Source organism: Austrofundulus limnaeus, unplaced genomic scaffold (assembly GCF_001266775.1).
Source record: "Austrofundulus limnaeus strain Quisiro unplaced genomic scaffold, Austrofundulus_limnaeus-1.0 Scaffold552, whole genome shotgun sequence".
NCBI lineage: Eukaryota > Metazoa > Chordata > Actinopteri > Cyprinodontiformes > Rivulidae > Austrofundulus > Austrofundulus limnaeus.
This window is the reverse complement of record NW_013952954.1, coordinates 260,714-271,000: the sequence shown is the minus strand read 5'-3', so window position 1 is coordinate 271,000 and position 10,287 is coordinate 260,714. Positions and strand designations below refer to the sequence as shown.

Below are 10,287 nucleotides of genomic sequence, written 5' to 3'. Positions count from 1 at the left end.
GTTACAGGCTGACTTCAGATCTGGTTTAGATCATTGTTACTTATAAATTATATATTTTTCTGGTATAAATCTGCTGTTTTACATGATTGTTGAATGAAATTTAACATAATTATTATTTTTTTGTAAAAACATGACAGATAATCTGTGAAACAGATCCAGTTCAGCTGCTGGTTATCTATTAGTTTCTATGGAGGCTGTGATCTGTTGCCGTTTTAGACGCCATTTTTGCTCCTCCATGCTGTCACAGACACTACCAGTGTACGGTATGGGCGGGGCTCAGTCTAGTGATATTTATATGTAAGTCTACGGTTTGCACCAACCTGCTTTTTTTATTTTTTAAATGAGCTGCTTTTTTCTGAGTTTGAGTTTGGGTATAAAAAGGGGCAGATATTATAAGATTTATTCTTCTTCTGCTGCCTTTTATTTTATTTGATTTTATTTTGATTGCATGTTTTTTTTTTGTTCTTTCTTATGTATATAAGTGTTTAAATGAAATGAATAAATTTCTAAATAAATAAAAAATAAATAAAAAGTTTTAAGGTCTTATCTGCAAAATCCTGCCCTCCCACACGAGCTACTTATCTTCACACACATTATCATGGTTAATCTGCCTTTACTGCTCAGTTTCCACATTTCACTCAGTTCAAACTAAACCTGACTGAATGTGAAACTCAGCACCCAACAAATGGGTAAATAATTTAGGAAGGGATTTTATACTTGTTGTACCCAAAGTTGCAGACTTCAGAAACTCCCTCAGCCCACATTTCCATCGAACATTCAGATGTTTGGTTCTTCTCAGCCGTCATCTGTTAACTTTTTGTGATCTTACCAAACACTGACGCCCACTTCACACCTCAACCAGCTAGAGGTGAGGAGGTGAGAGGGCAGCTGGGTTTATTTACCCCCACAACCCTGTCCATTCCTCCCCGAGAAAACTCCCTGTAGATGTGAGATCTGATAAAGGTGTCTGAAGGTGAAAAGGTCTGCCACAAAAAAAAAAACAACCCTTTAAAAACTGTTCTAAAGGTTAACATTTTAGGCTTCTGATCTTCTAAATGAAAATGAGAAATGAATGTTTAAATATTGTGTAGATGCCTGAAAGAAGAATAAATTGTGTTGTTTTGGACACAACGTACAAACTATTACAGACTGATGTGGGTAGAATTTGCAGAATGCTGCATTAATGCACCATCTAACACTCTGTGAATCCCAGACGCAGACCCACCTGGATCTGCTGGGGGTCCATGATGTTTACGGGGAGGTTGACTGTTCCCAGCATCATGTAGTTATTAGCGTTGCGATCGTGCGGTGCTTGCGATGTTCCCGGGAAGGACGAGGACGGCCCGCTGTCAGCCAAAGTGCCCCCTGACCCCGAGCCGGGCTGGGATGGTGGAGGTGGGGCCCTCTCCACCAGGTGGATCACCTTTCCACCCACATCTGCAAGAAAGCGCAGGGGGAACGGAGGCAGAATGGAGAAACTGAATTCATCAGAACTTTGACATCTTAATATAATTAATTTACTGCAGCTCTAAAATATAAAAACACTCAAATAAAAACTATTGAACTAAATGAGTTAGAAGGACTTACTGTAATCTGCCAGTGTTCTTTCATCCTGAAGCACTCGACCCTGATAGATGAGCCTCTGTTTGTCCACAGGGATGCCCACTGAGGGGGCAATGTGCTCTTTGAACTCTTTCACCGTCAGCTAGGAAACAAAGCAGCAGAGAGACGTTAGAGCAAGAGAAGGCTGGCACAGAATGGCTTTTACCTCCCAAATGTCAAGCAGAGACTTTGGACTCACCTGAGAACCCACAGTGTAGCTTCTGCTCTGGGAGTCCAGTGTTTTCACCGTCACTTCTATATCAGAAGCTTGTTCCTCCATGGTGTTCCTGCATTCACAAATAACCACAGTTACAGTTGAGTCACAGCCCCTCAGCTGGGAGAACCCTCTGAACTCTTGTTTTTATAACCAAAACCAAACTTATGTTCCTATACCAAATTCATTTACACTGCAAACATTGTCCATCCAACTGAGTCTTAAAATCTTGTATCCAGACAAAAAAAGTATTTTTGACCTTGATTTGAAACTGATAAACTAAGCAAGAGCAGAATGTTTTAGATTATTAATCTAGCTGGCCTGTTTTTTTTTTTTCCCCAAGAAGTCGTACCAAGTGCAATTTTCTTATTCCACTGGCAGATTATTTTGCTTAATTTGAAAGGATTCAGACTAAAATCTGGTATTTTAAATATTTGTCGTGGAGTCGAAGTGGATTATCACAACTAGAATATGTTCAGTTGGACTCAGACTGGCGTGGGAGCTTAGGGGATTAAACATGTTCCATTGGATGTTAACTGTAAATAAATAATAAAAAATAACATTTCTGTGCAGAGTTTACATGTTCTATACGTGCTTGCATGGATTTTTTATGGGTACTCTGGTTTCCCCCACAATCCAAAAATAAATAAATAAATAAAAATGCACATTAGGTTGCCTTCCAGCGCAGGCCTCCCTCACAAAAGAGATCCATGTTGTGGGATTTGTCTGCTTAAATAAAGGCAAAAAAACAAACAAACATTTTTTAAGTAAGCGGAATAGGACTGTAACCCAACTGAACTTTACCAGAACATGTAATAAAAAACATGTGTTCTGCTGAATTTGATGACCTGATACAACTACCAAAATGTCAAATATAATCGATTAGTTCAAATCAATTAACTTCTATAGGTGATGAATGCTAAAGTAGCAGGTTTTCCCATTAGAATGTGCTCTTTAATGTCACTGCAGTCCACTCTCAGTGGTCCTGATCTAATGTGTGTTCATTTGGATTGATTTACATTTCCTACATTTTACTTGTTTTACCTTCCTACTTTGTTGTTTTAAATATTTTTTTCTTGATCACATTGCTTTATTTGCTGACAGCTTTTAAACTAATGACAAAAGCTTCACATCTCCTAGCTTCATATTCATTTCCAGACTGATTTAAGTATTTATTGTTATTATTTACTTATTGTTGTTATTATTTATTGTCGTTGTTATTATTTTGTTCTGTTGTTTGGCTTGGCTGTAAAGGTATTTAGTCTGATTTCATTTGTTTTAAACAGTAAATAATAAAACTGAATCAGTATGAGCTAACTGGAACAACATTTATGGGCAAATTAAATTAAAAAAATATCAGTTTTATATAAAACAGCTCGAACTATTCTGAACGTCATTGTTTGGGCTCTGTTAACAATATCAGCCGTGTCAGACAATTTAAACGAAAGCAAAACATATAAGACAAAATAAGGAATAGTCCGACATATGCTAATATTTTTGTACGTTGGACAGTTTTTTACGTTAGGAAACTGTTTACTAAACTAATGGGAGCTAACGTTGGTTCGGCCTTTTCATCCTGCTACACACAAAACATTATGATTTTTAGTGTTACTTTACTACTTTTTACCGTTTTCTAACACGAGCAAAACAAAGAAAACTATCCTTATATTTACTAGTGGGAAGTTACAATGATTTAAACTGAATAACCCTGGACATTCAGATTAGTTGGAAAAGCTAACTAGAACTACGACGCTAAGCTAATGCTAACGAGGCTAAGCGCAAGACATTACTTAGGAAGGTTTTTATTAAAATAAAAAGTAAATGGTGACGTCAAACGCTTACCTCTCAAATCAAACTATGCTATCAACTTATCCAGAGTATACACCTGTCTTGATACTTATCACCCGACTGTTAACTTCTTCCCGGTAGGTCCTAGCTCCGGTATTTGCTAGAGAGCTACCAGGCTACACGGAAGTGACGTCAAGGCGGTAGCGGAAGCGCAGTTGAAGGAGAAGCAAAGATGGCGAATCTCGTGGAGGCGACTAGCCGACAGCAGTTTGAGGAGCTCCTCTCTAAAGCCGGGAAGAACCTGACCGTGGTGCACTTCCAGGCGGAGTGGGCTCCTCAGTGCGGACAGATGAACGACGTGATGGCCGAGCTGGCCAAGCAGCACGCGCAGGTGGCCTTCGTCAAGATGGAAGCCGAATCGGTGGCCGAGGTGTCGCAGAAGTATGAAGTCTCCTCGGTGCCAACGTTCCTTTTCTTCAAGGCGGGAGAGAAGGTGGACCGCCTGGACGGGGCGCACGCCGCGGAGCTGACCAAGAAGGTCCAGCGCCTGGCCGGGTACGGGGGTCCGGATGACGGAGGAGCAGCGGCGGGGTCGGACCTGAACCAGCGGCTGAAGAAGCTGATCAACGCCGGGCCCTGCATGCTGTTCATGAAGGGCTCCCCGCAGGAGCCCCGCTGCGGCTTCAGCCGGCAGATCGTGGCGCTGCTGAAGGAGCACAACATCCGCTTCAGCAGCTTCGACATCCTGTCCGATGAGGAGGTCCGGCAGGGGCTGAAGACCTACTCCAACTGGCCCACGTACCCGCAGCTGTACGTGAACGGGGAGCTGGTGGGCGGGCTGGACATCGTGAAGGAGCTGGCCGCGTCCGGGGAGCTGGAGAACACCTGCCCGAAGGCCGTGAGCCTGGAGCACCGCCTGAAGACCATCATCAACCAGAGCCCCATCATGCTGTTCATGAAGGGCAACAAGCAGGCCGCCAAATGTGGCTTCAGCAGGCAGATCCTGGAGGTCCTGAACGGGACCGGCCTGGACTATGACACCTTTGACATCCTGCAGGACGAAGAGGTGCGTCAGGGGCTGAAGACTTACTCCAACTGGCCCACCTACCCCCAGCTGTACGTGAAGGGGGAGCTGATCGGGGGCTTGGACATAGTCAAGGAGCTGAAGGAGAGCGGAGAGCTGGTGTCTGTGCTGAAGGGGGAGTCCTAGGTGGGCCGGTGTGTCCACCAGGGATCAGAGAACCTGCTGCACATCAGCTGTGAGCTCACAGACAGGTCCAGAGTCTGCTTCAGTCAAACACAAAGACAAGAGTTTCCTTTTGGTCCTCATGTTCAGGCTGTCAGGAACAGGAAGCTGAATCCATCCACATCATTTAGACTTTGGTTCTGGAGAAAAACACTGAAAACTTCCAACTTTATATTTTCTGTTTCCATCCCTCCCTCCTGCAGTAAACTCATCTTCTGTAACCACCTCATGCTGGTTTCTTCACAACATTGTAATTAAACATTTAAAGCCACATGTTTGTTGTGTGGGATATATAAAGTAAAATAACTCATTGTGATGTCAAAACTACTTATGTTCTTACGATAAATCTCCTTGTTTTTGTAAAATATCTCCTTCAAAGCTGGAGTGCAACACAAACCAGTTATTACAAAACATTTGTTTATTAGGTTAAAAACTAGTGAGTCACCTTCAGAAACTCCTTCAGGCTGGACATCCTGGTTGGTTGTCTCCATCTTGTGGAAGAAAAAAAGTTTCTCATTACGCCTAAAATTCAAAATATTTAATCAGTAAGAAAACAATTTATGGATTATTAAATTTTTAGAAATGAGTTTTATGTTGTTTATTTAAAAAATGCATGTTTAAACGTCCAAAGCAGTTAAGATCCAATGAAATATTAAATGTTTCTAAGCTTTCAGCTTGAAGTCATCATTACTGAACAAAAAAGAGGTCAGAAAGGTTCATATAAATGTTTTTACAATGACAACCTGTCATCTCATTTAGAGTCAACTTGTTCCACAAACTGGGGAGTGGAAGGATTCCAGAAAATAAGTCGCTCAGATCTAAAACCTTCATTTAATAAAACAAATACTTACAAAAACAATATTTATTACATATAAGCCAAAATAAAAACAATATTTTAGAAAATATTGTCCTAAAGATGGCTGAGAGCTGAAGTGTGCTCACGAAGCTGAGTTGTTGATGCCAACAGATGCAGAACACTGGCTAAAAGCTAAAGGGAGTCAAATGAAAGTCAAAAGCTACTAGATAAAAGTAGCTGAATGGTAGCTAAAATTAGCACACAAAAAAACAGCAGCTGAAGCAACAGAATGTGTTTAAAGTTGAGATCTAAATTAAATTTTCTGAGAAAAACCTTTTAAAAAGTGTAAAAGTTGTAAAAGCTTTATTCAGAGCAGCCGATGAGCTGAATGTTTCAGCAGCTGAAGCAGTCTGCAGCTCAGCGTTTAAACACCGACACAACATTTAGATCAGGGGCGCCCAAACATGTTCCCCGAGAGGAAAACCTACCTGGGGCTGCGGACCAACTGCAGAAATATAATGCATTCAACACAAATACTTTTTAATTAATCTCCTTTAATTAATTATGTTTAATCATAATCTTTCAAAGATAAAGTCAGCACCAGTGAAACCTATCTGCACCACAGCCCCTCACTGGGCCAATGGATCAAATGTCTGAGTGGAAATACAGTGTTTCTAAAGAGGTTACACCTGGTGGGCCATGTCACATAGCTTGTCAGGCCAAGTTTGGCCCGTGGGCCCCACTTTGGGCTCCTCTGATTTAGATTGAAATCTGATCAGATCTGCAGTAAAACCGTTTGGAGCTTCCTCTGAATAAAAAGATGCTCCTGTTCTGAAGTCCAGGATGATGAAAACATGAGTTAATCATTCACAGCTGTTTGTTTACAGACTGTAACATTAAACGCTAAAAACTTTACAATCTGCTGCTTTTAATCGCCTCTAATGAGAAACTAAAGTCATGAAATGAAAGCAGGAGTTTTTATGATGAATAACTGATTCTGTGAAGAGATTTGATCGAACACACCTCTGACCCACAGGGTTTAAAGAGTTTTATAATAAAGCTCAGTTTTCTGAATGTCTGATTCATTTGATCAATAACATTCATTTTTTTTGTTTAAAGTTTATTCATTTAAAAACAACACAAATTCAACGTACAACAAAATTTTAAACTTGTCAAAATGCAATCTTTAAATCAGTTTATTTGAGCTCAGCTGCAGATCAGGAGTTAATGATTGACCTCCTCCCACATCTTATTAAACATTACTGAGTCACAGACCACGGCCTTTTGATCATTCATTCAGGCTGTAGGGATGTCGGCCCAAGTTTGGTCTTATTTTCTGTATTTTTATTCGTTTTTCTATCAGCTGATTGATCCCTGCAGTAATCCTGAGCAGCTGCTTGTGAACTCTGTGGACCGACAGCAGGTGAGAATCAGACTCTTATTCATCAGAATGATGATGAGGGTTAAATATATTTCATGCTCTGATGTTTACAGCAAATCTGCATTTTCCACCTCCTCTGTTCTTTCCAGTAGTGGTCTCAGCAGCGAGACGTGGGCTTCCGTCTTTAATTAATTTCCGTTCTTGTTCTATGTGGTTAGCCCGGGCCGTCACACTTACGCCTCCTTATTTCTGCCTTTTTTTAGTATCTAGGAAAATGGTTCTTTAAGGCAGCTGTCAGTCACAGAGAGGCTGACATCCACAAGTTCAGAGTGCTGGACAGCATCGTCTTCACCATGGAGGAGACGTCCAACAATACTCTGGTCCTGACTGGACACATGCGCATGTGAGGAGACAGGTTCACACGAAACACACAACCCTGTAGTGCAGGGGGTCCAGTCTAACAGCTGGAGGTCCAGAGATGTTCACAAATCAAACACTTTAAGAACACTGAGATGGTTTTACTGAAGAAACTCAAACCATTCGAGTTAAAACAAATGCTAAGATGGACAAAAACAAGCTAAAAACAGCAGACATCAGCTAAAACAGCAAAGAAGAGGCTAAAATGAACAAAACACAAGCTAAAAATAGCAGACATCAGCTAAAAACAGCAAAAAAGAGGCTTAAATGAACAAAACACAAGCTAAAAACAGCAGACATCAGCTAAAAACAGCAAAAAAAGAGGCTTAAATGAACAAAACACAAGCTAAAAACAGCAGACATCAGCTAAAAACAGCAGACATCAGCTAAAAACAGACAAAAAGAGGCTAAAATGAACAAAACACAAGCTAAAAACAGCAGACATCAGCTAAAAACAGCAGACATCAGCTAAAAACAGCAAAAAAGAGGCTTAAATGAACCAAAGACAAGCTAAAAATAGCAGACATCAGCTAAAACAACAGACATCAGCTAAAAACAGCCAAAAAGAGGCTAAAATGAACAAAACACAAGCTAAAAACAGCAGACATCAGCTACAAACAGCAGACATCAGCTAAAAACAGCAAAAAATAGGCTAAAATGAACAAAACAAGCTAAAAACAGCAGACATAAGTTAAAAACAGCAAAAACGAGGCTAAAACGAACAAAACACAAGCTAAAAACAGCAGACATCAGCTAAAAACAGAAAAAAAGAGGCTAAAATGAACAAAACACAAGTTAAAAACAGCAGACATCAGCTAAAAACAGAAAAAAGAGGCTAAAATGAACAAAACACAAGTTAAAAACAGCAGACATCAGCTAAAAACAGCAAAAACGAGGATAAAATGAACAAAACACAAGCTAAAAACAGCAGACATCAGCTAAAAACAGCAAAAAAGAGGCTAAAATGAACAAAACACAAGCTAAAAATAGCAGACATCAGCTAAAAACAGCAAAAAAGAGGCTAAAATGAACAAAACACAAGCTAAAAACAGCAACAAAGAGGCTAAAAAGACTAGAACATAAAACAGAAGAACAAACTAAAGGTAGAAAACACTATCTTAAAGCAGTAAAACAATAGTTAAAGTCTAACAGGATCAAAAATTAAGCTAAAATGAATACAGGCTGAAATCAACATAAAGGTAGTAGCTAGAAGCTTGTGAAAGTAGACTAAAAGCTAAAAACAGAATAACAAACTCAAAGCAAAAAGCAGTAGCTAAAACAGAAGAACAAAAGCTAAAAGGAGCAGAATAATAGCAGCTATCAGGCTAAATGGTTACAGGGTGAAATTAGCTGAAAACAAGCTCATAGAACTGATCAAAAGTAACAGAGCAGCTAAAGCCACGCTAAATGAACAAAACTGCAGCTAAACAGTGAAACAAACACTAAATAGAGATAAACAGATAAAAACAACCAAACAGATGCTAAAATAACCAAAAACCACAGCTAAAACTAGTAATACTGTAAAATCAGCTGAACAGATGCTAAAACTAAACTAAACTAAAATTACCCAAACTTTAGTTAAAAGGTAAATAAAACAAAAAATATGGCAAAGATGCTTGATTTTAAAGAGAAGAATGATAAATGTGTTACTATGAGGGTCATATTTGTGAATAAATATAATATTTAAATAAAAATAGAAGTCATGCCTCATTTTTTTCATAGCAGGAACAAGCAGAAAGAACCTGTTTGAGTCTAAAAAAAAACCCCACAGAAGAAACTGTAAACATGAAAACAAGACGATTGTTCTCCTGAAACCAACTGATCTCATCAAGTGAAACTAGACGTAAAAACAAACTAATCTGAGTTAAGGCTGGGTTTCAGTTAGAGGCAATGAGACACAAATAAATAAATAAATAAATAAATAAATACATAAATAAATAAATAAATATCTGTGTCAGATGATGTGTCACTGAAGTACAAACAGAAACCAAAAAGGAGGAAGTTAGAAATAAAGACAAAAAAAAGTGGTTCGATTCAAAACTGAAAGTATTTTGGTTTTATTTGAATGGCTTCATTTTTAGTTTTAACTTTTTTTTCTTTTTCTTTTTCTTCTTTTTTAGAGGAGATGACTGCATGAAGCAGACCTGGACCTATCAAATCCATCCTGAGAGGGAGGAGCTTCTGCTGGAGGGTAAGAAACAAATACTTATCTACTTTTACATTTAACTGTCTGACCCTGTAGTTTTTAAACTTTTACATGACTTTGTGACAAAATCATTTTCATCTGCTTTATGTTGCTGAATTATTATCCTTAAACTTTAACATCAGTGCTATATAAAAATAATTTTTTTTTTTTACATTTCTGAATTAAAAAGAAGTAAACAGATTTAAAACATTTATTCTGCACCTTAAAGGAGAAAGATAAAATCTACTTTCTTCAATAGTATAACACAAGAAAATAATATTAGTCTTTTTAAAGAAACATATCATCCTCCACTGGTTGATGAGATATTTTGCTAACAAACAGACAAACACATGATCATTGCAGTGAGTGGGAACAGTATAAAAAATAAATCTAACTTAAAAGTCTCACATCGGTCTGAAGTGTTTCAGAGGTCAGACCAACATGGTGGAAGAAAATAATCTAACATAATCTTATAATTCTCACAAAAAGGATTAGAATTTTAATAACTTTATGTAATAAATCATCAATAACAAAACTTTCATGTTTTGCTCAGATCTGCAGATAAACATGTTCAGATGGACGTAAAGTGGTGTGCTTTACATCTGACTCCATCTACACTGCAACACCATAGTCTTATCAGTGTGTGTGTGTGTGTGTG

The 10,287-nt window shown here is 38.7% G+C and overlaps 3 protein-coding genes across 5 annotated transcripts in view; 2 read left to right on the top strand and 1 right to left on the bottom strand.

The window, feature by feature from the left end:
- Positions 1-3,746, bottom strand: part of bag6 (BCL2 associated athanogene 6) — a 20,653-nt gene extending 16,907 nt beyond the window's left edge. For both annotated transcript variants that reach the window (XM_014026415.1, XM_014026417.1), the window contains exons 1-4: positions 3,659-3,746; positions 1,802-1,889; positions 1,588-1,705; positions 1,226-1,437 (exon numbers count right to left, since the gene is read on the bottom strand). In XM_014026415.1, coding sequence (XP_013881869.1) covers positions 1,226-1,437; positions 1,588-1,705; positions 1,802-1,882 — 411 coding nt within the window. In that variant the 5' untranslated portion in view covers positions 1,883-1,889; positions 3,659-3,746. The remainder of the gene's footprint in view (positions 1-1,225; positions 1,438-1,587; positions 1,706-1,801; positions 1,890-3,658) is intronic.
- A 70-nt stretch (positions 3,747-3,816) lies between these two features.
- glrx3 (glutaredoxin 3) lies at positions 3,817-5,121 on the top strand. The gene has a single exon (XM_014026418.1). It carries the CDS (start codon positions 3,837-3,839, stop codon positions 4,812-4,814), a length of 978 nt encoding a protein of 325 aa, XP_013881872.1. The 5' UTR covers positions 3,817-3,836; the 3' UTR covers positions 4,815-5,121.
- A 1,580-nt stretch (positions 5,122-6,701) lies between these two features.
- apom (apolipoprotein M) overlaps positions 6,702-10,287 on the top strand; it is a 6,388-nt gene continuing 2,802 nt past the window's right edge. For both annotated transcript variants that reach the window (XM_014026414.1, XM_014026413.1), the window contains exons 1-3: positions 6,702-7,069; positions 7,291-7,430; positions 9,565-9,635. In XM_014026414.1, the coding sequence (XP_013881868.1) occupies positions 6,956-7,069; positions 7,291-7,430; positions 9,565-9,635 (325 nt within the window). In that variant the 5' untranslated portion in view covers positions 6,702-6,955. The remainder of the gene's footprint in view (positions 7,070-7,290; positions 7,431-9,564; positions 9,636-10,287) is intronic.

Bases quoted from the DNA above. Each gene is read 5' to 3' on its own strand.
- glrx3 (XM_014026418.1), top strand. From the start codon at position 3,837: ATGGCGAATCTCGTGGAGGCGACTAGCCGACAGCAGTTTGAGGAGCTC.